General features: G+C 54.8%; 3 protein-coding genes across 8 annotated transcripts in view; 2 read left to right on the top strand and 1 right to left on the bottom strand.

Moving 5' to 3' along the window:
- LTBP2 (latent transforming growth factor beta binding protein 2) overlaps positions 1 to 14,979 on the top strand; it is a 99,669-nt gene extending 84,690 nt beyond the window's left edge. For 5 of the 6 annotated variants that reach the window (XM_074585266.1, XM_074585265.1, XM_074585264.1 and 2 more), the window contains 17 exons: positions 855 to 974; positions 1,184 to 1,306; positions 1,505 to 1,630; positions 4,092 to 4,214; positions 4,505 to 4,630; positions 4,728 to 4,850; positions 5,082 to 5,213; positions 6,403 to 6,528; positions 7,297 to 7,440; positions 7,715 to 7,906; positions 8,029 to 8,109; positions 8,720 to 8,848; positions 9,070 to 9,210; positions 9,452 to 9,619; positions 10,159 to 10,434; positions 10,662 to 10,811; positions 14,064 to 14,979. In XM_074585266.1, the coding sequence (XP_074441367.1) occupies positions 855 to 974; positions 1,184 to 1,306; positions 1,505 to 1,630; positions 4,092 to 4,214; positions 4,505 to 4,630; positions 4,728 to 4,850; positions 5,082 to 5,213; positions 6,403 to 6,528; positions 7,297 to 7,440; positions 7,715 to 7,906; positions 8,029 to 8,109; positions 8,720 to 8,848; positions 9,070 to 9,210; positions 9,452 to 9,619; positions 10,159 to 10,434; positions 10,662 to 10,811; positions 14,064 to 14,230 (2,447 nt within the window). In that variant the 3' untranslated portion in view covers positions 14,231 to 14,979. The remainder of the gene's footprint in view (positions 1 to 854; positions 975 to 1,183; positions 1,307 to 1,504; positions 1,631 to 4,091; positions 4,215 to 4,504; positions 4,631 to 4,727; positions 4,851 to 5,081; positions 5,214 to 6,402; positions 6,529 to 7,296; positions 7,441 to 7,714; positions 7,907 to 8,028; positions 8,110 to 8,719; positions 8,849 to 9,069; positions 9,211 to 9,451; positions 9,620 to 10,158; positions 10,435 to 10,661; positions 10,812 to 14,063) is intronic. The other variant, XM_074585263.1, reaches the window with a different exon arrangement.
- A 698-nt stretch (positions 14,980 to 15,677) lies between these two features.
- NPC2 (NPC intracellular cholesterol transporter 2) lies at positions 15,678 to 18,040 on the bottom strand. The gene is made up of 4 exons (XM_074585261.1): positions 17,872 to 18,040; positions 17,672 to 17,779; positions 17,110 to 17,282; positions 15,678 to 16,474 (listed from the first exon to the last, which is right to left on the bottom strand). Exons 1-4 carry the CDS (start codon positions 17,954 to 17,956, stop codon positions 16,388 to 16,390), a joined length of 453 nt encoding a protein of 150 aa, XP_074441362.1. The 5' UTR covers positions 17,957 to 18,040; the 3' UTR covers positions 15,678 to 16,387.
- Positions 18,041 to 23,009: 4,969 nt separating this feature from the next.
- ISCA2 (iron-sulfur cluster assembly 2) lies at positions 23,010 to 25,009 on the top strand. Its single transcript, XM_074582444.1, has 4 exons — positions 23,010 to 23,135; positions 23,306 to 23,474; positions 23,619 to 23,734; positions 24,439 to 25,009. Exons 1-4 carry the CDS (start codon positions 23,077 to 23,079, stop codon positions 24,611 to 24,613), a joined length of 519 nt encoding a protein of 172 aa, XP_074438545.1. The 5' UTR covers positions 23,010 to 23,076; the 3' UTR covers positions 24,614 to 25,009.
- The last annotated feature ends 2,132 nt before the right edge of the window (positions 25,010 to 27,141 follow it).

Genomic DNA, 27,141 nt, shown 5'->3' with positions numbered 1-27,141 from the left:
GCAAGGGAGGAGACCCCCCGCCCCGTTTGTCTGCCCTGTGTCTCCCCTTGAGGGCTGCCTGTCCTTTGCTGCAGGAGGGACAGGCTTTCCTGGGATGGGAGAGGGGAGTTCTCCTGAGATCCTCTCCCACCTCCCCAGGGAGATCCCCTATGACCAGCCCATGCCTACTTCCTATCCTGGGAGGAGATGCCCATGCATTTTCATGCCAGCTTGGCTCTGTCACCAGACCCTTGTGCTGGCAAGTGGAATCCAGGGAGAGCAGGCTGCAGAAAATCAGGACACCTGTCCCCACAGCATCCCGCTCATGTGGCGTGGCCTGGGCCCTTCAGAGTGTTCGACCTTGTAAACATACAATGTGCCTGCTCAAAGATCCCCCTTTCTTGGTAGCTCATCTACAGCAGAGAGCTGGAGACTATTTTAGGAGGCAGTACGGGAAGCAGGGCATGCACAGAATGCTGCTCCCCCGGCTTGGCCTCCAGAAAGCACTTGCCTTAAGGACTTCCTGAGCTGGAGGCTGCATCCTAATCATAGTTATGAAAGTCCCTGATGAAACAGCCCTGCACAGATGTTCTCTGATCCCTTTCTCTGCCCATGCACATTCCTGGCCTTGGCAACATCCTGCGGCAGCGGGTTTCGCTGCTGGATTATGTCAGCCCTCGGGTGTGGGTGTAGGATCCTGAGTGATAAATGGGACTATAAGAAGTGTTGCCCAAGCCCTGGAAAACTCATCTCACCTGCTCTTGGGCATTGCTGTCCCCCAGAGGGGAATTCTGAGGATCCAGCTGGAGGGGACATCCTGGAGAAGGCTTCACTATTTGCCTTTGGGAGCCTGAAAGGAGTTTGTTTCTTGGCAGATATCAACGAGTGCGTGGATCCCAGCCCTTGCCCCCACGGAAACTGTGTCAATACACTAGGCTCCTACAAGTGTGTCAGCTGTGGGGATGGCTACCAGCCCAGGAATGGGAGATGTATTGGTGAGGAACGTGGGCTGTCTCTGGGTGGCACCCATGCCCCCCACGGCAGTGCTCCCTGCAAACCTCAGAAGGAGCAGGGTCATGGGCAGCATGCTCCTCCCGCGGGCAGCCAGCCTGTGTGGCCAGGGCACAGTGCCCTCGCAATTTGGGTGGCAGGGAAGGCCCTGAGCACCCTCCCATTCCATATTGCTCTTTGCTGTGTCGTGCAGATGTGGATGAGTGTCTTGCGGAGGGGACCTGTGCTCACGGGCAGTGTGTCAACCTGGACGGCTCCTTCCGCTGTTCCTGCTACCGAGGCTACGAGGTGGCACCTGATGGGAAGAGCTGCCAAGGTATCGGGGAGCCCTGAGTCCAGACCCTTTGAAGTGTCATGCACCCAGTCCAGATGTTTCTCTGGACTCTTCCTGAGCACTTGGATCTGCCCAAGTCCTGGCCACCGTGTTGGCTGGTTCCCTCAACACGTCTGCCCCTCGTCATGGTTCCTCTGCATCCTTCCCACTCATCCCACTCTCCCTTGTGTGCTTATGCAGACATCGACGAGTGCACTGCCCCGGGTGCCTGTCCCTCTGGACTCTGCCTCAACACCGAGGGGTCCTACTCCTGCATGGCTTGTGACACGGGCTACGCCGTGTCCAGAGATGGCAGCACGTGTGAAGGTACCACTTTCCCAGGGACAGAGGATCAGGTGCTGGAGGGAATGAGGGAGGAGACCTTGCCACAGCTGGGTTATTGGTGGGGCCCAGGGACTTCTTCAGCTTCAGGATCCTTCTCCAGCTCTTTAGCTCTTCGATCTGCAGATAGTGGAGGGAGGGGCTGCAAGCAGATGTCACCTAGAGCAGCAGGAAGGTGATCTTCCTCACCCAGGAAAGGGATGGGGGCAAGGACTCATTGATGAGACTCCTGGACTAATGGTGACCTGGAGGATGCTGACAAAGGCCAGAGGAGTACAGGAGGCCTGGAAACATGGACAGAGAGGAGCCATGTGTGGTTTAGTTCAGAACTGTGTGTCTGGAAGCATGTGCCCCGACTGTAGGTCCTCGGGGAGAAATTTTGGGTCCACAGCCAGTGGAGAGACTGTGGGCACCCTGGGGTCCTCTTTTTTCCCCAGCCCTTAGTGTAACTTGGACATGTTTAAAAAGGAGAGAGTAGTTCAAGGGCTCTGCTGTGGCAGGTATGCGTGGCAGAGAGTTAATGCCAGCATGGGTCTGTGTTGGTTGCTTTGCTCAGGACGTGAGAGCGCCCTGTCCCAGCCTCACAGCCTGACTGCCCCGGCGCAGGCAGGGAAACTCCCTCCCTGGTGGCTGCCCCTAGGGGACATCCTGGGCTTGAGATGGCTTGAGGTGGCTTGTTGCAAATTCCCTGTTTGGGGCAAGGGAAGGGAGGGGGCAGAGCTAGCAAAGGTATTTGTTTAAAGATTGGCCCTGTGCTGCAGATTTCTCTCTGGAGCACTGCAGAGCTCTGCAACCTGCACAAAGCTGGCAAACAGAAGATCTTGCCTTTGATGTGACTCTCAGAAGACCCCCCCCCCGCATGGGGGCCTCCAGTGGGGGAGGAGAGGGAGGCTTTCCTCCCTCTCTTCTCCTCTGTTTTGGTGTCTGAGAAAGCCAGCATGAAATGAGCTTATTTTCCATCTGATTTTTGGGTGCAATGGAAGAACCATGATTTGATGACTTCCGTCTGCCCTCCCCCTTTCCCAAGACTCCATGTGAGACCCTTCTCAGCCACCTTGCCCCAGTCATGTCACGAGGGCACCTTATCAGGATTCGATACTGTTTGCGTCACGCTGACCCGATGGCAGGATGGCACGTTCCTCCCTGCCTTGGCTGGTGGCCTTGTCTGTAGATCTGTGTTTCATATTTGAAAAATGATAAGGGTTTTGAGATAGTTTTGTGATAAGTAAACTAGGTTATGGTTCATCTCCAGAAGGATTCAAGAATTTTGCTACTTGCAACCCTTTGAGGCTGAACAGCTGGGAATCCTGCCCCAAGGTGGTAGGGATCAATGCTCATTTATGCCTGTGTCCTGCTCAAATGCTCTGCGAAGGGGAAGAGAAGGTCCCTGCCTTGCCCCCAGGAGCTGCCAGTCTCAGGGCTTTAGCTCCTGGCAGGGGAGAGGAGTACAGCAGGACCTTCTCCACTAGCATGCCTTCTGCTGCCTGCACACCAGCCCATCCTTCTGATTAGCAGCATCCTCCAATGCTTCCCTCTGCCTCATGCGCCTGCAGGCAACAGCAGCCTGCTGGCATGTCACAGCCCCCTGTTAGCGGGAAGGCACCATTCTCTCTGCTGTCAGCAAAACCCCCAGAGTGCCAGCAGGCTCTGGCCAAGGCCTGAGGGAGTTGGGTGGGAGAGGGTTTGTGTGGACCTTTGGAGCTGGGTAAGAACTGATGTAGGGCCCCAGCCAGCTTTGCCGGGAGAAGGACACTGTAGGCAAGTCTGGCACGTAGGAAAGCAGAGCCACAGAAGGTGTGGCTGGTGCTGGGATACTTCCCTGGTGTTTGCAGTTTGTCAGCAACTGTGTCTCTGCGCTGGCCTCATGGTGGTTGTGGTACCCAGTGCAGAGCTCCCCAGGACACTGGGGTTAGCAGTATCCCTGTGCTCACAGAATCACAGAATGGCTGAGGTTGGAAGGGACCTCTAGAGATCTTCTTGTCCAGCCCTCCTGCTCAAGCAGGGCCACCTAGAGCTGGTTGCCCAGGACCATGCCCAATTGTCTTTATCTCCAAGGAGGGAGACTCCACAACCTCTTTGGGCAATTTGTGCCAGTGCTCAGCAACCCTCACAGTAAAAAAGTGTTTCCTGATTTTCAGATGGGACCTCCTGTGTTTCAGTTTGTGCCAATCGCCACTGGTCCTGTCACTGAGCACCATTGACTTGGTGCTGGGATCCAGTTTATCCTGGTCCCTGTGATGGAGGGGAGTGAAGGGTCTGGGGTGACTCCTCACACCCCAGTAACAGGGAGACTCTGCCCTCATCTCACTGTGACGGGATGGTCTGGGAGGGCAGCTCAAACCCACCTTGCAGGCCAACAGCTGAGTGATGGCTTCTCTGGGTGGGGGTCTTCTCCAGTGACAGCAAGAGCTGGGGCCTCACTGTGCTGTGCCCTTCTGCTTGACAGATATGGATGAGTGTGAGGACCCTGCTGTTCAGTGCCTGGGGGGAGAGTGCAGGAACACCCTGGGCTCCTACGAGTGCCACTGCCAGGCTGGCTTCGAGCTCATCAATGGCACCATGTGCGAAGGTACGAACCCCATCCCTGCAGCCCTCTGGGTCTAGGACAAACAGCCTCCCTATAGATCCTCCTTCTTTCTTGGCAGGTGATGCCACCATGCATGGCACACCCATAAGGTTGTAGCCAACTGCAGGATAACCTTGGAGAGGGAAGATCTCTGTCTCCATGGCAGGAAAACCAGGGCTCAGGAGCCCTGCAAGGGCTGCCTGTAAGAGAAGGGGGAGAGGGAATCCATGTGGCTTAGGTGAAGGATGTTCCCTAGAGCTGGGTGTATGGCCCTGACTCTGCTCCCTCTGCAGATGTGAACGAGTGCCTGAACAGCGAGATCTGCAGCCCCAATGGCGAGTGTCTCAACAGTCACGGATCCTACTTCTGCATTTGTGCTCCTGGGTTCTCGAACACGGCTGGTGGAGTCAGCTGCCAAGGTGAGCTGGAGGATGGCAGGGACACACATCGGGACCTGCCCTCTGCTGCCTCCCCTGCTGTGAGATCCGGGTTGACGATTTTGGCCTGATTTTGCAGATGTGGATGAATGCGCAGACAAGTCCCGGTGCTCGCAAGGCCAGTGCCTGAACACAGAGGGCTCCTACAGGTGTCTGTGTGAAAATGGATTCAAACACTCCCAGGAGACTGATGACTGCGTGGGTGAGAGCTCATCGCTGGGGAGATCAGTCCCCTGGGGTCTGGGGGGGGATGGACAGCCAGTGCTGGGGGGGAGGACAGTTCTCCTCACAGCACCCAAAGTTGCTGGAGACTTGTAAGGAGGACTAGCAGTGGCTCAGGGTCTCTGGCCAACTGAACTTGACCCAGGTGCTGCCGTAGAGCAAGCAGGGTCCCCATCTAACCATCCTCATTCCTTTGCCCTCCTCCCTGCAGACGTGGATGAGTGTAAAGAGTATGGGGATGCCATCTGCGGCACGTGGCGGTGCCAGAATAGCCTGGGCTCCTACCGTTGTATCATGGGCTGCCAGCCCGGCTTCCACTGGACCCCCTTGGGTGACTGCATTGGTGAGTACAGCCCTGGGTGTCCCTGTCCCTCCTCCTGGCAGGGACAGGGTGGCTGTGGGACGTGTCTGCCAGGGGCGCGGGGGGAGAAGGAGGAGGAAGCATGTGGCTGGTGGAGAGGCAGATAATGCTGAGAGTTTGTTTTCTTGGCTGAGCTGCCTGCTTGTGTCTAGACTTCTCTCTTCCTGGCATCTGGAACAGACACCGCATTGTACTGCTTTCCGCTTGGGGAGAGTCCTGGGCAGGTTACAGCCATTCCAGGCTTGGGGCTGGACCACAGCTCCCTTGTAAGCTGTGCTTGCTGGGGCTGCTGCCCGTGCCAGTCACCTGCCTGGCAGGGCTGGGTGAGGGGAAAGGCTGCTGGTACCACTGTGTGCTGGGCTGGGGAGTCTGGGTTTGAAGTTTAGGCTCCAGCAAAGAGGAAAGAGCAAAGGGGTTTCTGCAGTTTTTGAGGCTCCCCCCGGCTTAGGGGAGGCTGCAGCAAGGAGGAGCTGCTGCCAGCCGCTCTGGGCTGTGCTAGGACTCAGACTTAGCATGTGGAGCTGCTCCTGGCCTTGGGAGCAGTGGGCTGTGGGCACGCAGCTGCTCTGCCTACTCCAGGGAAATAAATCTGCCCTGTGCAGCTAGGAGGGGAGCGGGATGCAGCCAGCAGGGCTGTAAACCTGCCCTCCATAGGCAGAGGACCCAGTTGTGATTGTCCAACCCCACTGGGCTGGGGCAAGGCAGAGGTTACTCCCTAGCACTGTAGCAGTTGGAGAAAGACTAGGTCAAGAAGAACAGTGCAGGAGGGTATCATCCTAGATCTGCCTGCACTTGCCCCCCACACTTCAGTTGCACCCTTGTATCTCCTGCCGATGTGATTCCAGAGTCTCTGTGTGCCTTTATGCCTCTGCAGGGACCTGTGCTACCCTCAGTATTCCCTGCCAGCCTCCTCCCACGCTTCCCATCCATTTCCCATTCCCACCCTGCTCCTGTCGCTCTGTCCATGTGGCCTCTTTGCATCTTCGGATGTTGCAGGAAGCGTCTATTAACATGCACATTCATAGCAGGGGAGTGAGTGGGGCAGCCAGTCCCAGTCCCTCACATCAAGGGAATGCTTGCCCCATCCCTGTGTCCTGGAGTCAGAGGAGAAGGGGGAGACGATTGGGAGAGGTGGAGTCTGAGGCAATTCCTGCTCTCTGTTCTGCTGCAGACATAGACGAGTGCGCCAACGAGACACTGTGCGGGAGCCACGGCTTCTGTGAGAACTCAGACGGCTCCTTCCGCTGCCTCTGCGATCGTGGCTATGAGAGCTCACCCTCCGGACACTACTGCGTTGGTGAGTCTCCTGCGGTCGCTCTGCCAGTCAGTGAGGGAGAGCCATCGGCAATGCCAGGCTGGTGTCCCCGCTGTGTGATGGCTCCTGGGGCATGGATGGGGACTGCATCTATGCATGGGGAATCCCAGACACGGACAGGGCAGCTCATGGAGGCAAAACCCCTCCCCTTAGCACAGCAGATCCTCAGGACTGCAAAGGAGCAGGGCTCTATGAAAAGGCGAGTGGCTCCCAGTGAACATGGAGCCCTTCTCTGTGCAGGTGGAAAGGAGGTGCTTGGGGGCTGCAGGCACTGAATGTGCTAGAGAGGTACTTTAATGGGTGCCTGGAGAGAATAGACAGGGTGTAATACAAGGAAAAACGTTTTCACCATGAAGACAGGCAGGCAGTGGAACAGATGCCCCAGATGGCTGTGCAGTTGCCACCTTTGGAGGTTTTAAAGACTCAATAAGAGAAAGCCCTGAGCAGCACGGTGGGATCCCAAACTGACCCTGCTTTGAGCAGGGGTTTGAACTAGAGACCTCCAGCGGTCCCTTCAAATCTGAATGATCCTGTGATCCAGTGACTCACTGCAAGCTGGAGTTCAGGCTCCTTGAATCAACTGAGAGCAGGGCAGGAAGCTCTTGCCAGACTCGTGTTGAACAGAGCTCTCAGCTCGTCCCTAGCAGCTTCCATCTCCCTGCTGAAGAGTGACTCCATGCTGCAGACCATGCACAGGCTGCCCATGCAGAGGAAGGGCTCCAGCTGCCACCGCTGCCCCTTGCTTTGCAGATGTGAATGAGTGCGAGCTGATGGTCGCCGTGTGTGGGACTGCGCTCTGCGAGAATGTGGAGGGATCCTTCCTCTGCCTCTGCCCCAGCGACCACGAGGAATACGACACAGAGACAGGGCAGTGCCAGCCCCGAGCAGCCATGGGTGAGTGGGCAGCTGGGACAAAAGCATGGGTGGCAGCTAGAGCAGGAGCATGGTAGTCCTGGCTGGGGTGAGATAAAGCTGAGGAGTTGCCAGGACTCCACAAGCCCACTCAGGCATGGGCAAGCTTTCGTCTGGGAGGAGCTGAGGAGCCTGGAAGTGGGGACCTGGGAAGGTCACGCTGCCGGTGATGGGTGTGCTCTGGGACCTCGTAGGTGTGGGATGCTGCGTTGGGGTGCCAAGGACTCCATCCCGTCCCTGCCCTGCTGTCTTCTAGAGGGCCCTGAGACACACGCAGCCCACCTCTCTGACAGCGCAGAGCGCAAGCAGTGCTACTACCACATCAGTGACGTTCGCCTGTGTGACAGTGTCCTGGCCAAGAACATCACCAAGGAGGAGTGCTGCTGTACGGTGGGGGCAGCCTGGGGTGACAACTGTGAGACTTACCCCTGCCCCATCCCGGGCACAGGTAGGACTGTGGACCCAGCACACTGGGCAAGGACAGTGCTCTGCCCACCAGCTCCACCTTGGTTGCACTAACGAGCTGTTTCTTTTCTTCCCATCTCGCCTTGGCATCTGGCTCCTGGCCAGTGGAGTACCAAGAGATCTGCCCTCTTGGGAAAGGCTATGTTCCCCAGGAAGATCTGCTCTCAGGAAAAATCTCTTTCACAGGTACTAGCACCATTTTCTCTCATTTCTTCCGGGGGGAATAGAGAAGGTGCTGTGCAAAGCCCTGCACAGAGATGCATCCTCAGGAATATCTGGCTGGGGCTGTGGTGGTGGAAGCTAACATCCTGCTACTGCTTTCCTCTGTCCAGAGAAATCCCAGATTGCCCGTATCACCGAGCTGGAAGTGCCCTTTCCTCCAGTCCTGCCTCACTGCTGGCAGTGACTCTGTCCTCGGTGCAAACCTCCCATGCCCATATCGAACCAGGAATGGGGTCCAGTAAGACACAACCCTTGGGTTACAGATAGATGTCCCAGTGGCCGGCTGGCTTCACCTTCAGGGGGTTGTGTTCTCAACCTTCCAGAAACACACATGAGTTTCCTATTTGTGAAAGTTTCCTGTTCCCTGTCATCCCTCGTCCTGCTCTGCCTGTGGGTGCTTCCCCCTCTGCTCCCAGGAATGTGGCCGGTGGGAAAGGCGGGGGGCTCACTCTGGGACGTGCCAGTCCAGGCCAAGGTGCCATGCTGGCTTTCTGCGGGCACAGCACTAAGCCACCAGCTTTTATGGCTTTGCTCCCTGAGATGCTCTCGCTCTCCCTCTCCCTCCCTCCCTCAGACATGGACGAGTGTGAGATATTTGGCTCTGAGTTCTGCCGCAACGGACAGTGTTTGAACACAGTGCCGGGCTACAAGTGCTTCTGCCGTACAGGCTACTTCTATGACTCCAGCAAGCTTGAGTGTGTTGGTAAGATGGCCTCAAAGAGCAGCGGGGGCTCCTACCGTCTGCAGAGGGACAGCGGTGCTGCTGCACCCAGAGTTGTCCCTGCTGCCCATGCCACAGGGCCAGCTCCGGGTGACAGGCTTCCTGGGACTCTCCCGGGGAACGAAAGAAGAGGTGGCAGGGAAAGGGTCGCATTGCCCATGTCTGCCAGCCTGAAACATTGCTCTGTCCTTGTGCGTGGGCAGACCAGGACGAGTGTCAGAACGAAGTGTACTGCATCAACGGCGAGTGTCTGAACACGGACGGCTCCTACCACTGCTTCTGCAGCCTCCCTCTCGTGCTGGATGCCACCGGCAACCGGTGTGTGAACCTCTCCAGCAGGGCAGGTGAGCCCGAGCCCCTGCTGCAGCACACCTTCACCCCGCACATCCCACCCCGCAGCTGGATCTCCCAGGAGGGAGCAGTGGGTGGGGGCTCAGTGCTGGGCTGAGGGGTGCCAGTGCCAGCAAAGCGTGCAGCCAAGGCAGGGGGACAGGAGCTGGGCCACACGGTCATCCCTCTCGGGACAAAGGGGGTAGCACTCTTCTGGGTGATTTTTATGGCATACTTTGCTCATGGCACTCACAGATGCCTTGGAGGAGTATGAAATCCACCTGGATGTCTGCTGGCAGACCGTCGCCGACTACATCTGCCAAGACCTGCTGCATGGCGAGCAGACCACGTACACCGAGTGCTGCTGCCGGCTAGGCGAAGCCTGGGGACAGAACTGCGCGCTCTGTCCGCACAGGTCCTCTGGTGAGTGGTCCAGCATGGGCCAGCATCACACTGGCAGCGGTGGGGATGGGCTGGGCTGCTGCCGGTCGTGCAGAGTTGGCCACATATGGCTGCAGTGAGGGCTCCTCTTGTTGTCTGCATTCCCCAAAGCCAGCCCAAGGAGTGGGTGAACCCTCCCCTTCTCCAGAGTTGAGCTGCACCAGAGGGTAGGATGTACCTGAAACTGGTTTGCAGTGAGTCCAAGGTGACTGAGGGGAGAGTTCCTCTGTGCATCCTGCTGCTTCTGCTTAGCTTAGGAGAGGTGAGGCAGTGGTAGTCCAACATGGGAGCACACTGGGAATCAGGGTTCTCACTGCTCAAGGACTTGCTGGCCCTAGACAGGAGCTGGTCTTCTCGAAGATGGGGTGCTATCGGCAAAATACAGAGCTGCAGCTTTGGAGGCCACTGAACGCAGGCTTGGCCAAGCTGGCCCAGTGTGGATATACCCTCTCTGGCTGTAGCCGACCTACTTCTCTTGAGCCAGGCTGCACTGACCCTTCCTTTTCTCTCACCATTTCCAGCTGATTTTGCTTTCCTGTGTAATGGGGCCAGTGAAGACAGTGAGAGAGGGGCTGAGCTCCGAGAAAGACCTAGGTATGAGTATGGACCAGGCTTGGAGGACCCCCACTATGGCCTTCCCGGTCCAGATATAGGCCCCTACTACAATTACCTGGAGTCTGAATACGGAAACCCCGATTCTGGTTTCCCTCGGAGGGAACCCATCAGTGAGTTTCGTGGCAGCCCTCTCCACCATGGCCCAGGGCGGTCCTCGCCCCGCTACCTGCCCAGCCAAACTGGTGAGTACTGGGAGACACAAAGATGTACTTTCCCACCCAGGTAGTCCACTGGGACTGCGTGGCAGATCCCACCCTGGCCAGATTGCTTCAGGCTTGGAACGAGCTCTGTTCCTGGCTGCTCTGAGTCGCTCCTGGCCTCACCAGCACTGTCTTGCCACGTGCCTGATGTCCCCTGGGCATCTGGGCAGAGGGTCACCCTGCTCTGACACCGTCTTGCCACCTTCCAGGCCTCTACGAGGGCTTTGAGGGGCTGCAGGCTGAGGAGTGCGGGATCCTCAACGGCTGTGAGAACGGGCGCTGCGTGCGTGTGCGGGAGGGCTACACCTGCGACTGCTTTGATGGCTTCCAGCTGGACATGACCCGCATGGCCTGCGTGGGTGAGTGGTGGCCGGGGCCAGCCCGGGGGGTGTCGGGGGCTGCAACCCGGTCCCGGCATCCATCCCTTGGCGGCTGCCGCTCTCTGGCGGTGGTGGCCGGGACAGCTGCCAGAGGATTATCCCGTTCTCCGACTGCTTCCGTCCCACAGAGCTGGGAGGACCGTCCTGGAGGTTCAGCCTGCCACTTTCTGCTGGCAGCTACCTCAGGGCGTCGCGGGGAGCAGCTGATCACCCCATTCTTCGCACAACGTTCTTGTACGCCACCAGCCACTGTTACTCTCTCCCTGCTTACTTTCCTCTACGTTCACCTCTGCCCTGGTGAAATTCCTCACTTTCCACCCTGCCCGATGAAACACGGTCTCTGAAGCTTCTCTCTCCATCTCCTCTGCATCCCTATGCCATGTCTCCATCCTTCACACGGTGCAGCTCCCCAAACCAGCTGAGGCCCCGGGCACTCAACAGAGCAGATGAACCCCCTCCTTCCTTAGGCACGGCACTAACTCCAGCTCTCAGCATCCTTATTGCACGACACGATCATGCAGCTTCTTCCTACAGAACCCATGGTCTCTGCCTCCCCAAATGCTGCTGGGCAGAATGGCTGCCTGAGCTGTTATTTCTCCTTCTGCGTTTGTGCACTCAGTGTCCTTGGCCACAGTGCTTTGCACTTGCCTTCAGTGAATGCTGTCTGGTTGATTTTTGGACCGCTTCTCTGCTTGCTCAGAATGAGTCTGAACACCCACCCCCACCCCGAGTGCTGGCATCACACACATACGTTTCATAATCGTGGGGATTCTTCTTTTGTCCACCTTAATGACAACACTGAATGGAGTAGGGGTGAGGACAGGCGATGCTTTAAATGGCTTTTATTGTAACAGCCAGGTATTGCTAATTATCTTTGGAGTGCGGCTTTGCAGCCTGTTGTGCAATTGCTGCGGTTTCATCTAGACTGTATTTTCTCAGTCGGCTTGAGTGTGTCATGTGAGAGCGTGTTGAAATCCTCGCCGTGGCCAAGGCACATCATACCCGCCGCTTCTCCCTTATCTGACACACCAGTTATCAGGTCAGCGAAGGGAACCAGATTGGCTTAACATAATCAGGCCTTAACAGAGCTGCACCAGCTATTTAATGACCCTGTTATGCTTTGGAGGGTTATCACCTAATCACTCACAAACCTGGCCTGCCTAAGGGAATGGGGGTGAGTAGTCTGTAGTTCTGGATTCTCCCTGCTCTGTTTTTGAAGATACTTACCAGATTTATTCTTCCTCGGGTCTCTCAGACCTCCGTTATCCTCCGTCTCAGAGAAAACTGCTAACTTTTCAGGGGCTGCGGGAGCATTAAGCATGTGAAGATGAGTTGCAGCAAGCCTTTAGCAATCTGGCTGTAGCTACTTTATCTGAGTGTCGAACCTCTCCATCACAGCATAGCCTTTCCCTCCCTGTACTCCTGCATCCTCGTTTAAACGCTTCAAACATGGTCTGCGCCCTGTCTAGTCACCACGAGCATTTTTATGATGGCTGGAACAAAGCCCACATTAGCTGCTCCAGCCAGCTCGGCTGGCTTTTGTTTCCTCTGTCGATAAGGACCAGACCGACATTCCCCATTGTTTCCTGCTAATGTATTTACGGAGCCTTTGCTTGTTGCCTTTCGTGTCCTGGACTAACTAGCACGCATTTTACACTGGAGCCTGTCTCAATTTTTTCCCCTTCAGTTCTCCTACATGGTGTTCAGTCACCCCCATGTTTTTACCTTGCTGACTTGATGCCTTTAGGGTACTTCTGCAGCTGCTGCACTGCTTCCCCTCTCACCTGCCTATGGGGACAAGCTTGCCCTGGCTGTCTGCCCCCACCCTTGCCTGAGCGGGCAGGCTCCAGAGCTTGATGTGCACTGCTGGTGTGACTCTACTGCTTCTGGTTTTCAGGTGCTTCTGGGCTAAAGTAGGCTTGGTTTACTTCTCTCAATTCGGTGGAAGGTCTGCCCTTCCTGCTTTTACCTTTCCCTGGAGCTCCCAGCAAGGTTGCCTCCCTGGGCTTCCCAGGCTGCCGAGCACATCTTCCTTTATGTGCTGGCTAACATTTCCTCCTTGGGCTTCTGAGCAAGCCCATCCCTTCCACGGCGAAGTTCTGGTCCTGAGGTTTAGCCGAAGTCTGCAGTGCCTGTTCAACCATTGCTTTGGCTGTGTATGAAGGCTGACTTGTTCCTCAAGCTCTCTCATCTCAGGTTTCCCTTTTCCTCCTTCTTCCTCACGTGGCTGCTGTGCTTCCTCCTACCGCACCTGGAGTTTTTGCTTCCAGCTTCCTTCTCTGGGGTTGCACTTCCCTTTCTTTGCCAGATGGCCCCCTCCACCTGTGCTAGGGATACCATGAGATCCCCAGGGTGGCAAAGCTCTTCATCCCTGGTGGGATCCATTGGTCACTGCTGGGGCCTTCGCTCTCCCTTGGGTGGCCATCTGAACCCATCAGCTCCTCCCCACTCCCACTACCTGCCAGTCACGGGGGGCTGAGGATGGAGTTTGTGGTCAGAGGGCTCGGACCTGCCTTGGCAGGTGCCGATTTGGGCTCTGGAGGTCCTGTGGTTGCAAACAAGGGCTCTGGGGTGCACAGGGATGCTCTGCCCAGCTGATGGCCCCACCACAATTTGGAGTGTCAGGCAGGGTGTCCATCACAGCAGGGCAGCTGCACGTTTTAGCCCAGCAGCGAGCCGGCCAAGGGAGCCCTTTGGCACAGTTTGCAGGTTAATAAAACAAGTCCTTGTTTGCACAGCGCAAGGTCCCTCTGTGTTCTGCTCCTGGAGGTGATAATCAGCCTCTCAGGGCCACCATCATCTGCCTCCTCGGTCTTGTCCGATCAGGAAAAGGCATTTTCCAAGGCCGGAGGTGGCCTTTCTCCCAGATCTTATGCTAGCACAACTTATTAGCCGGAAGCTGCTAACCCGGGGGTGTCACCAGCTGCAGAGCATGGGAGGGCGGGGAGGGGGGCTTATCTGGTGTATATTGCTGGGAGGGACTCCCTCCTGTGCTGGGGAATGCCAAATGCTGGGGATGTCACCCCTGGGGACTGAGGGGTCTCTGTGGATGTGCTGAGGGGTGTGGGAGGCTGGTGGGGTCGCAGTGGGCATCCTGGAGGTGCTGGGAGAGGGCATGGGGCACCTGTGGGGGAGGGCTGGCTGGGTGGCAGGGGCACAAGGAGGTGCTGGCTGTGGTCTGGGACTGCTCGCTGTGCCACCAGCTCACCCCAGTCCTTCTCCTCCTTGCAGACATCAACGAATGCGAGGAGGTGGGTGGCCCTGAGCCCCTGTGCCAGGGCAGCACCTGTGAGAACACGGAGGGCTCCTACCGCTGCCACTGCTTGCCAGGCTACGTGGCCCTGGCCCAGCCCCACCACTGCGTGCCCCAGACAGCCCAGCGCCCAGCGGCAGCGTAGCTCTAAGGGAGCAGGGGTGAGGGGGCTGAGGGTGCTCCCCTCCAGCGCGTGACTGGCACCCAGGAGCTGGGAGCACACAGAAAGGACCATCCCCACCCCCCAGGACTGCGGGTGCTTCGAGGCTCTTCGCTCCTTCTCCTCCGAAGCGCACAACTTCCCTGCCACCTCCCAGCCTCCGCACCCACCCTCCACCCTGCCAGCCCCTGCTCCTGCCACAGCAGAGCCCACCCCGGCCCCCAGCAGCTGTCGCATCGCCCCGTGCCGTGGAGATGCACGGGACATGTTCCCCTGCCACCCAGCCCCAGCCTCTGCCCCCTTCGCTCTACCGAGAAAGGGGGTTCATCTCCCTGCCACCGCTGCACTGACGTAGCGACAAGCCTCACCCACGCTGCAGGTGCTGGCCCCGCTCCTCGGGAAGCATCCAGCCCCCAGGCTGGAGCTTTAAGTGAGGGGTGTCAGCCCCAGCTTCTTTCTAAAGCTGCTGCCTAACCTTGGGTTGTGGTGGAGAGGCCGGAGGGGCCCCGGGGCCAGCTCTCCCTGCAGCCAGCCCAGGCGCATCCCTTAGCCCTGCACTTTGCCTTCGTGCCCCGCGCTGGCTGGGCAGGGGGACAGGTCCAGCTTCCTTTCTGTAAAGTTGTTGGTGACTTTTTTTTTTTTTTTAACCGAGTCTGCTGGAAACTTCTCTCATGTTGTTAAATAAAACATTTATTTTGGGCCCCTGTGGCTCAAGACACTGGGGCTGGTCAGAACTGTGCTTGTCTTGCCTCTGCTAAGGGGTACCAGAGCCACATCCTCCCTGTGGATGCCTCCCTCCCTTGCCAGCCTGGCAAGGCCACCCCAGCCTCATAAGCCAATTCTTACCCCTCTCACGCTGGCACCCAGCCTCTTCCTTCTCCCGAGCCAGAGCAGAGACCCTTGCCAGGCCAAATACTTGCTTATCTCCCCAGCCCAGCACCAGCCAGAGGAACCAACTCCAGTCCCGCCCCCAGACAGCACAGCGGTTGCGGCTGCTCACACCCTGCCTTGTTCACAGGCGGGTGGGCTGCAGTTGAAGCGTGAGAGCACGTAGGTTTCTGCAGTTGGCAAGAGCCCTCAAGCAGGTCTGGGAGCTGCTTTTCCAGACCGAGAGCCCTCACTAGAAAGGCCTTTACCTATGCCACAGCAAGCAAGGTCACGTTCTACACCACCACCTCCTCAGGGAGACTTTGCAACAATTTCAGGCCAGCACAGGACCAGCAAGGCAGGAGCGCAGCCAGACAGTGCCAGTTGGACACCCTGCTAGCCAGCAGCAGAGACACCTGGCTGCTCACAGGTCACGCACACTCAGGCCAGCATACCACCTCCATCCACGCCTTCAGCGGAGAAGACCAGCCCAACCCCAACTAGAAGATGCCCAGCCACTCTGCTTTTCCTCCTGCACCTCTCCACTCACAGAAGACAACCCAAGCAGATTTTGTCTAGCCTTTATTAAAAGGAAAGTTATAAAAAGAGGTTCAGGAGCTCCCAGCAGCTCCAAGTTAGTAGTAGTGCAAAACATTGGTTAGAGAAAGAATCATCCCTGCAGAGATGAACGTCATTTGGCTTTGCATCCACAAAAAGGAAGTTTTCCCAGCTACAGTCCTGCTGGCTCGCGCAGGGGCCCAGGACAGAGCAGGCTCAAGGAAAGGCTCCCTCCCTCTCCTTCAGCTGCATGGATGGCAAACGCAGGTGCCAGGGGCATCCCGGTCACACCGGGGTCTCCCAGCGCAGGAGAAGCACAGGAGGGTGGATGCAGCCAGCATTCTAGAAGAGGCACTGAAGGGTTACCAGGTAGCAGCTCAAACACCAGCCAGGTTCATTGCAGAGAAACTCCTTTGTGAGGACAGACAGCTCCATTTCAAACAACTAAAGCGCCTCCGCAGAGCAGCCGGAGGACGATGCTCAGTCACTCCTGCAGCAGACACTGCTCCCCCTCGAGCTGCTGTGAGAACACCCCAGAGGGCTCTAATGGGGCAAGAGCCCTCTGCCCGCAGCTGACCTTGCAGGAACACAGTACTGGTTGCTCAGAGGCTGCAGAGCTCTGAAGGAAGCAGTAAGAAATGCTTTTTATATAAAAGAATTTGGCCTGTCTTGTCTTCTGTTTTTCCCCTCCCCAAGCCCTGCAACTGGCAGGGCTCCTCAGCTGGTGATCTGCACTGGTATCTTCCAGCAGAACAACATCTGGTCCTGGTCATCCACCAGCTCCCACTTCACGATCAGTTTAATCTGAAAGAGAGAGAAAAGCAGAGGGAAATGAGAGTGTTCACGAAACTGTACGGCAAGAACACGGGAAGTTATCACTTGTGTGGAGGCAGGAGGTCCTGGGAGCTCTGCGCAAAGAGGACAGAGCTGGGGCATTGCCCCCGCTGCAGCAGATGGGCCACGCTCATGGGGTGACCCCTGGAGTATCTTCCACGGATGGAGGGTTCAGCTGTGCGACACAGGAGACCTCTACCGACTGTACTCGGATCCCCACTCTCTGAGTAAGCAAGAGAGTGGAAACACCCTGCGGCCCCCCAGCTGAACCGCAGCCTGGAGCCAAGCACCCCCAGTTTGGGAGCATTTGGCTGAACGCAGCAGGCTCTGCAGTGGGCTACATACAAGCCTAGAACAGAACGGGCAGATACCTGGGCAGCTGAGGCCACTTAGCAGCTGCTTCCTCCGCTGGGTCTGTCCCAAAGTGGGAACTTGAGACTTTGAGACTGAGTCACACTCATTGCAGAAGTGCCACCAGATAGTCTGAGGAGGCTTCTAACCTCTTCACCACCACCACAGGACAAGGTGTCTCTAAAGGCAGGTGGTGAGACTGCCCCAGGAAGGGCAGTAGCCCTGAGGAGCAGACCAGCTGCCTGCTTACTTACACTGGGGTACTCGCTCTTCACAGGGAGTTTATTCAGGTAGCTGTAGGAATGGCCCTTCTGAATGGGGCACTGGATCCCGGACTTGCATCCATCAGGCTCAGGAATAGGAAAGGGGATGTCCACGTGCAGCATCTCGCCGTACACCCTCGCTTTGCTGCCCTGGCTCTCGATCTCTGCAGAAAACAGAGAAGCGTAAGCAAGGCACCAGAGCAGGGAACATGTTTCTACCTTACACCCCCCCTTCCCTTGACGTACCCTGTAAGAACACAACTAAGTGACGCTCTTCCTCCCCAGCCACTTCTTTCCACCTAGACCTCTCTCCAGCCACCCTTCCCCACTCCTCTCCAAGGAGTGGGACACAGAGGTGATCGCCCCCCCCCAGCTTCCCCACTCCTCTCCAAGGAGTGGGACACAGAGGTGATCGCTCCCACCCAGCTTCCCCCCTCCTCTCCAAGGAGTGGGATGCAGAAGTGATCCCCCCTCTCCCCCCCACCCAAGCAGTGGGACGCAGAGGTGACCTCCCCAAGCCCCCGGCCACCCAGCTTGGGGAAGCGATTCTTACTGCTGGCGAAGGTGACGTTGATGCTGTAGGATGTCCCCTTGTGGAGCTGGCAGGGCTGCGTGGGGCAGGGGCTCACGTTCACCTCCTGGATGCTGCCGTCTTTGGAACCTGCAAGGAACAGCCGGGTTTACCGGGCCCTCTCCCCCTGCTGACCCCCGACTCCCCCCTTCCCGACCCTCCGCACCGCCCGGGCTGCTCACCGCAGTCCACGAAGCGGAGGGGCTCGGCCAGGGCGGTGGCGGCGGCACCCAGCGCCAGCAGCAGGGCGAGCGGCGACGGCACCATGGCGGCGGCGGCGGGAACGACGGCAGCGGCTGCTGCTCCCCGGCGGCGTCACATGAGCGCGGCGGCCCCGCCCGCCCCTTCCGCGGGGGCGCGCCCCGCCCCGGGGGCGGGACCGTAGCGGCGGGGGAGGGAGCAGCCGTGTCCTCGTCCCGCGGGGCGGGGGGGGCCGGAGCTTGGAAAAGGGCAGCGGATACGCGGCGGTGACACCGACACCGAAGGACGGGACGGGCTGTGCTGGAACTGCAGCGCCGGGACAGACGGACGCCCCCTCCAGTACCCGCGGTGCTGGGCCGCACTGGGCAGCAGCTGGGTTTAGCCTGGAGAAAGGGAGGCTGAGGGGGAGCGTTATCGCTCTCTACAGCTACCCGAAAGGAGGGTGTAGCGAGGTGGGGGTCGGTCTCTTCTCCCCAGTCACAAGCGATAGGACAAGAGGAAAAGGCCTCCAGTTGCACCGGGGGAGGTTTAGATCAGATATGAGGAAAAATTTCTTCACCAGGAGGGTTATCAAGCATTGGAACAGGCTGCCCCGGGAAGTGGTGGAATCACCATCCCTGGAGGTATCTAAAAAACACATAGATGCGGTGCTGAGGGACATGGCTTAGTGGTGGTGTTGGCAGTGTTAGGTTGATGGTTGGACTTGATGATCTTAAAGGCTGCTTCCAGCCTAGGCGATTCTGCGACGTGCTCACGCAGCCTGTGCAATGAGCCGGGAGCTCTTTCGCTGCCTCTACTGAAAGGGGGAAAAAAACACTCAAGAAGCTAGTAGACGGGCTGGTATCCTTATTCATTACTTATCCCGCACCTCGTGTTCTGCGTGTTGAAAACTCTCTGTGTAACGCTAGTGCCAAGACTTACATGTACTAAGTAATCACTGCGGTTGCTGCCTTTCACAGCACATACACATTAGTCCTACTTTTGCAACGCTGGAGACTCCCAGCTTTGTCCTGCTGATGCCGAGACAAACCAGAGGATGTCCAAGACGCTTCAGCAAGCGTTTGACCCAAGCTAAACCTTAAGGCTTCTCACTGATTTCACGTGGTAGCAAGTGTTTCCCTTAACAGGGTCATGTCAGGAACACAACGGAGATAAAGGCACGCGAGCGCTGATTTGGCAGGAACGCGGCAGAGCTGACACAGCTTCTCCCCTTCAGACCTCTGTCCCAGTAAGGTGTCTGCCTGCTCCGCCTCAGCTGTGCTGCCAAGTGACTCAGAGGCAAACCCCCCACACTTTGCTCAGGCTTTCCGCAAAGGATGTGGCACCAGAAACCCCAGAGGTGTTAGTGGGACTTGCTCTTCCGCATCTCTCTGCTGAGCACTTCAGCAAAAAAAAAAAAAAATCCCTTCCTTCGCTGGGTGGGGCTTTTATTTTATTAACTTTTTTAAAGATTCTGAATAAGCATTCAGTTTACAGAGGCCTCAAGCAAGCAAGGCCAGGGTGCTTACAGCAGCCCTATCAAAACAATACAACCCCAAAAGGCCCTGCTGAGACTAAGTCACATATTTAAGCCCACCTAGCACTCTTCGTAACCGACCCACATAAAGTCTTTTCCTTGCGCATGGGAACGCGTGCCCTTAGAAAGGCTTTCCTTCTCCCCATCCTTCAAGTCCTACAGATGATAAACAAAGCTGGCTATGTGACCGCCGGGAACGGGAGTGCCGTCGGGTCAGAGCAACACCGTAAACTACCGCCACACATTCGCAGGATAAGCAGTGTCATGCTTGGGAGCAAATTCCACAATACATTAACTGAGGATGCCTCCCCATCAAACGGGTCTCCAGCTGCCTTAGCTTCCCAGACGCTTTTGTGCAATAACAGCAACTATTTATGTACAACACTATGCCTATTTCAAAGGCTTTGGACTAATGACTGTTGAATCTAGGAACAGAATTAACACATCTATCCCCCCCAGAACTGGATTAATAAAAAGCCTAACAAGCCTGTTTGTAAAACTACAGCCAAGGCCTTTAGACAAGAAAGAAGCAGAAACCTTCTGCCCAAGGTTTTTAGCTGGTATCACACATTACCATCGTGCCAGTTTTGCAATAACAGCACTAAAGCACTAAATTCCCCAGGGCAGCATAACCGTCATCAGCCTGACAGACCTTGCTTTTAGGTAAATGCCCCTTTTGACATCTGATACAAGACATGGGCCTCCAGGTCACCTTGGAGCACAACATTTCACCAAAATACTTCAGAAACAGTCAATGCAACTTTAGGCTGGTCTCATTATTTTACAGACAGACAGGGGGACAGAACTCCTCCTAGATTACCGACATCACGGGGAGCTTGTGTTAAGGTGCAGAAACACCAGGAGAAAAGGCCAAGAAAGCCAACAGATAAATTCTTTCCAGCAAGACTGATAGATGAGTTCTTCATTTCCATAATCCAACCAACCCTATTATATGAGGAAAAAGTCTCCGGTTCCACTTTATGAGCTAGCTACACCAAATGAATCCAAATCCCTCCAGCAGCATTGCATTTGCAGCTCGGTAGTTTAAGATGCACCTGCAAGCACTACAGCAGCACTGAATACACAAATCAGGTTCTCGGGAAAATCCACATACAGACACTAATCAATTTGACTGTTCTTTCAGCCAGAACATGCTCCTTTTGCTACAAATCATCAGAATTCACGTTGAAATGCATCGCAAGCCGCTGTCACATTCAATGCCACACCAGAGGTTTTATTATTGCCAGTTCCCGAATCGCTGAAACAAGCTCAGTTTTCCACCAAAACAGACACAAGATGATTTAAGCACACACATTGCAGAGGAGAATAGAGCGAAACATCTAGAGAATTCAACTCGCAGACAAATCTCTTCAATACAGTGTGCTTAAAGGGAGCTAAAGGAACTCCCCAAACCCAGATGCCACAGACCAGAATAAGAAGGGGAAACAAAACACAACCAAACCTAAAAACAGATTACATCAAGCTGTCAGGAACAAGATGGCCAACAAAATCACAGCCCAGGAAGGAAGAAAACATAGACTGTAACTCTGTGCAAGAGAAAATCACCGCCATACCACATAGCCAGCAGAATGAAAAAACAGCCAGCAATAAGAAAGAGGTGCTAAAAAATAGCTGTTCTCCTCAGTTACACCCACCTCTCCTCGCTACTCCAAAAATTTGCACCCAACACCTGAGTCACTCCTCAGCACAGTGGATTATTAATTAGATTAAATTAACTCTGAGAGGGGCCAGCTAGCCTCTTTCTCATTCTTTTGGTCTGCATTAACCATCTGAGCAACATCCCCAAGTGCCTGGAAGGTACTTGTCACACTTTTGATACTTAACATTGGTAAAAATGAAGGCAATTATAAAGTAAGAGTATCTGGTTTTGGGGCTATATCCATTCTCCAAAAGGTGTTCACGGTGAATACAGTCACAACACGGGGAAATGCAGTGGGATAGGTCTAATACACCCTGCAGGAGAGAGCAGGAAAGCCACTGCGATGTGGAAAGGAGGCATGATGATCCCCCGCCTTTTCTCCCAGGAGTTCTTAATTTGCTTCTCCCAAGTCATCTGCTTTAGGGACACCACATTGATAATAACTGGAGAAACACCCCAATATGGTTTTTTTTTTTAAACATTAAGTGTTCCAATATGCCTGATTGAGGATTCATCTACCATTGCAGGTACCTACATTAATACCAGCCCACCTGGGACCCTGCCTGTGATACTTTTCTGGCTTTATCCTAACATCATTGGAGTTAACCCAAAAGAAGCAAAAGTAAACAGCTCAGACCAGTCTTTATTTACATGCTCAGGGTGGGACAAACTAGCAAAAGCACATGGTTGCAAAATCATCGCCTTGCTTAGAGTGGAACAGTGAGAAAGCAAACCACCAGGGCCCAAGGTCCCCTGATGTTAAATCACCCCCTTCTGCTGGGATGACTGGTTTTCCTCTGCCATCCCACTGTGTGACTCTCCACAGGGCTGGCCGGGGGTGAGGAACAGGATTCCTCCCCCAGAAGCACACGAGGAAGAAAGAGATAAAGGCTCTTTTAACCGTGACGCACCTTTGAGCAACCAGCCAGACATGCTGTCACATGTCAGATCATCAGGCTTAAGAGAGAAATTACGCAGGGCTGCTCAGCTTAGGGCTGCTCTGCTTAGGGCTGCCAGCCAGCCTCAGGACTCAACCGGGTAAGAGAAGACACATCCACAGCAACTCTCTAGAGACAAGTTTTCCAAGAGGAAAAGCACCTTGAACAAAAGGCATGTAACCTTTTATTGCGCCCGAGTTCCTTGTTTGCTTGGCATTTTGACTGTGAAGAGTCAATGATGCAGAGCCACTAAGTCCCTAGGAGGGAGCAGATCGTAGCAGAGATGGCTCTGGAGAGGTACCAAGGAGAAGGTGAAACCACCGAGAGAAGTGTTGCCCAAACCGCGGTCCCTGCTCCAGCAGGAGGGAAGCAAGGAGCCGGAGGGAGGGACGGTGGGGGTGTGCGGGAGGCCAAGCACCCCCTTGGAGGAAAACTGGCCTCCGTGGGGATTTCTGAGCTGAGCCCCCGCCTGATAAAGGACAGCAAACCAGAAAAGCCAGGATCAGGGGAAAAAATTAAAACCCCTTTCGGCTTGGCCCCGTGCTTGCCCCTCAGCTTGTCAAACCCCCCTGGGCCGGCGCCTTGATCCCTCTCAGGGTCTCTGGGTGCTGCATGGTATTAACAACCCTCACAGCTAATTCCAGGGCAAACATGCCCCGCTAGAGAGCACCGCGTTAGTTATTTTATTACTCTTTACTGTTTTATTGCTGTGTATGTCCTTCCATGAGTGTCACCACTTATGGAAACAAACATCCCCAAGGCCGAGCGGCAGCTTCATGACCTTGTGCAAAGCTCCAGCGGCTCTGCTGGCTTTACAGAGCCAGCAGCCGAGCTCTGCCGTCTCCGGGGACACGTCAGGTCAGGTCGGGCCGGCCCGGCCGATGGAGACGCCACTGCCGCCGGCCCCGGCCCGGTGGGCGGGCAGCGCGTTGCCTAGCAACCCTCGCCGCCTCAGCACTTCCGCCTCGGCGGGCGCCATGGCGGCCCTCGCCGGAAGCGGCGGAGCTGGGCAGCCAATGGGCGGGCGGAGGCGAGGAGGGGGGGCGGTGCTGAGGCGGGCGTGAGGGGCAACATGGCGGCGCCGGGGTCGCTGAGGAGATGGTGGAGGTTGGCGCTGAGCACCCGGATGAGGTACCGCTCTGCGGTGGCGGCGGCCCCGCTCCGTCCCCTTGACCCGTCGGAGGTGCCGAGTGTCCCCGTGTGTCGCCGCTCTGCGGCAGAGGGTGGTGGCTGCGGGGTCGGGCCGGCTGCCCTCGACTGGGACCCCTCTGAGGCTCCCCCTTTCCTCTCCTCTCCCACAGCTGCTGTCCCGCTCCCCTGTGCCGAGGACGAGCGCTGCCCGCGCCCCCGCCGGGCTCTGCCTGCACAGTGGGCCGCCCGCTGCGGTGGGCATCGTCCTTCTCCCAGCCAGGCCCGACGGAGAACGACCCCAGTGAAGGACAGGTCTTCCTCAGCGAGAGCTGCGTCAAGGTAGGGACCCCGGGAGGCAGCTCCGGTGCCTCTGGGAGGGACTTCGAAGCTGCCTGGCCTGCCCTAGGCCCATAGGGGAGGCATTTGAGTGTTTGCTAGTTTGTTCAGCAGGTCTTCTCATCCTCTTCCTTTTCTTCTTTGCAGAGGCTGCTGGAGATCACAGAAGGTTCAGAGTTTCTCAGGCTGCAGGTGGAAGGAGGTGGCTGCTCTGGATTCCAGTACAAGTTTTCCTTGGACACAGTTATCAATCCCGATGACAGGCAAGGACAAAGGGGTGTAGTGGTGGTCAGGTGTTACTGTTCTTTACAAAGGTGACAAGAAGGGTGTGCGTGACTGTTGTGGTTTAATCCCAGCCAGCAGCTAGGATCACACAGCCATTCACTCGCTCCCCCACCTGTAGGGTAGAGAGAAGACATAAAAAATAAGAGGAAAGGAAAAAATCTAATGGGATGAAATAAAGACAGTTTAATAGAACAGTAATGGAAAAGGAAAATAATAATAATGGTAAAATAATATACAAAATAAAGTGATATAAAACAAGTCGCTCTCGCCACCCGCTGATTGGTTGCCCAGCCCATCCCAAGCAGTGATCATGCATTCCTGCTCAGCCCCCATTTATATAATGAGCATGACGTCTATGGTTTGGAGTATTCTTTTGGTCAGCTTGTCCTGTCTGTGCTTCTTCTCGACTTCTATGGGAAGCAGAAGTCGTCCTTGACTAATGTAAACATCATTTAGCAACAGTTAAAACAATAGGTATTATCAGCATTATTCTCATACTAAATCCAAAACACAGCAGCTAATAGAAAGAAAATTAACCCTATCCCAGCTGAAACCAGGACAGTGACATGATAGTATCTTGCTTTGAATGGGGGAAGCCTGTGAGATAAGGGAAGCGCTCAGGCTGTGCTTCTTTGTCATGTCTGCAGCACAGTTAATGCTGAAATATGCTGCTTTTCTGCAGGGTGTTTGAACAAGGTGGCGCCCGTGTGGTCGTGGATGTGGACAGCTTCGCCTTTGTGAAAGGCTCCATGGTGGACTTCAGCCAGGAGCTGATTCGCAGCTCTTTCCAGGTGGTGAGCAACCCCCAGGCAGAGAAGGGTTGCTCATGTGGGACTTCTTTCTCAGTCAAGTTCTGACTGGACTTCCTGTGGATGGACACTGTCTGCAGACCCTTCATGGCAGTCTTTAGAGGGTTTTTGCTTGTTCTTTTCCCAGCTGCTCCCTCTCATCTCCCTCACACAGTAACACAGCTGTTACACATGACTCCAGCTGTGTGTGCCTGCACTGAGGCTGTCTCCAAGACTTGTTGGCCTTCCCTTCAGAAACATGAAGTAGCCGTGAGAACGCACACGGGAGCATCTTCAGCGCCTTGTGAACCACCGGCCAGGTGGTGCTGACTCACCTACCCTGTCCTGAATGTGGAACCACTTAACTGCTTGTCTTTGCGAGAGATGGCTGTATATATGCGTGTGTGTTTATTGAAAGTTCTTACTAAAAAAAAGTCTTTGAGATTGTTTGGTATTGCTCATGCATTCCTGTGTGGATAGAATCTGGGTTCTTTCAGGCTACTGTTGCTTATCCTTTATCTTCCAGCTGGATGGGACTTAGGGTCTCTCTCCTGTAGACCTCCCAGTTATACTGGTTCTCCATTCCCCAAATCACAGTGGGCTTTTTCAGATACTTCACTGTTCTCTACCCAGCGGGCTTGTCTTGGTCCCAGGAACTTACAATAGTTTTGCTGTCAGTCCCTGGGATGAAAGTTTTTACTTGTTCAGAGTAAGCGAACATATTGATGGAGTGAAGTGAAGATATTGAGGAAGGAAGAATTAATAACTTATTTCTTTTATTTAAAAAATAAAGAGTGTGTGTGTGTATATATACATATATATGTGTATATATATATAAAAAAGAGTGTGTGTGTATATATATATATATGTATGAAAATACCTTGCCCTCCATCCCCCAGTGCTATTTTAGGCTGTTCCTAAACCTGACTTGGAATTTTAGGTTATACAAACTCTCGGGTTTCATCGTGTGTCTGCCGCCTTCCCTTGCCAGCAGGAAGGGAAGTTCAGGTGACGCATGCAGAGGAGGATCTGGAGTACTACTTAAGGGTCCTCAAGTACTTTTGGCTTAGTTGTCTCGGAATCTCTTCCATAACTTGCTTCACCGTTTAATCTCTGTTGACCTTGTGCCTGGTTTTATGAAAAAATGAAATAACTCCTTTCCTTTCTGACACTCCCATAAAATGGGAAATCTGCAGGTTTCCAGAATAGCATCCTTTTGATTAGTTGTTTTCTGTAGCTTTTTATCTGCTACTAAATGTCTTTTAAATTGAAGTGGTTCACCTGCTTCGGGTGAAAGGAGAGACAGGGAAGCTATTTTTGTTCTCTCTCTTATGTTTTATCTGATCATAACCAAATTGTCTAAGACTCAAGTCTTTCACTCGAGTGAGTGTGGGACCACTGCATGACTCTGGTCTCAAGGAAACTGCTTATGAGAAACCATAAGCTTTTTAAGACTCCATGCCACAGGCATTTTTGTTGTTGAGCTTCCTAAATGCCTTTCTAAACGGCAGTGCATATTTACAGCACTGCTTTGCCTATTGATTTCTATCACTCAGACAGTTGATAGCCAACTTAATTTCAGTTTCACCTGTGGATATTACAGGAGTTATGTGTGAACTGCTGTGACTTTGTCACATGGGAAATATGGATGAGATTTGGAGCAGCAGCTCTTTTGGTCTAGCCTTTTCCATTTCGGTTTCCTGCAGTCAACAAATTCTGCCTAGTGACGTTTATATTGGAGGGAGCAGGATGTAGCACTGTCCCACTTTGTAAAAGGCAGAGAAAAGGATATGATGAAAATACTTGTCTAAACCCCTGCAGAATGTCTTGGCCCTATCCTTAAGCTCCCAGGTCTTGAATGTGACATCAGCCAGAAGTGCCTTTGGAAATTGTAAGACCTAAAAGCTTGTGTAGGTAGAAGACATCAGATAGATAAACTCAAGTTCTTTTGTCTGGGATAACAGCAAAGAAAGTTTGCAGAAGGAATTGCTTTCTGAACCGGGAAGTACAGATCCCATTCTTGGTCCTGTTTCATACAGTCTGACCTTGGTCAAGTCTCTTTTGGGATCTTGTATGGGAAAGTGCAGCAATGGTGCTGGGGAAGAAGAAGCAAACCAGCAGCTACCAAGGCTTTTTTTTCCCTAAACTAAAGTCTGCCTTCAGCCCCTGTAAGCATGCAGCCTTCATCTTGGGTTATTGTTCTTACTAAATGTAAATGTGCCATGTCTGAACAACCTAAAAAGGGGCCACCTGCCTTCGCTCTGCACTGATGAAGTAAATCAAGCAAGTGCTGTCCATGTGGAGTGCTGCCCCTTTCAGAGAATCTGCCCCTCCGTCCCAGGGTCTGTACAGAGGATGAGACTTTGGGTCCCCACCAGTGTCACCAGCAGCATTGCTGGGCTGATGGGAAGCAAGGGAAGCTTGCATGTGTGGCTTGCTGTGCCTGCATTTCTGGCAGTACTGCTCTAACTGCACTAGGTGGACCCCTTACACCTTGGGAGTTGTGACTGGATACATGCATTTTGACTTATTGCTGGGGTGAGGGTGGGTCTGCTCCATGCAGGACCTAGGCAAGAGCAAAAGTTTCTTTGCAGTTG

This window comes from Larus michahellis, chromosome 4 (genome assembly GCF_964199755.1).
Source record: "Larus michahellis chromosome 4, bLarMic1.1, whole genome shotgun sequence".
Taxonomy (NCBI): Eukaryota; Metazoa; Chordata; class Aves; order Charadriiformes; family Laridae; genus Larus; species Larus michahellis.
The sequence above is the reverse complement of the archived record's forward strand: the minus strand, read 5'-3'. Positions and strand labels throughout refer to the sequence as shown.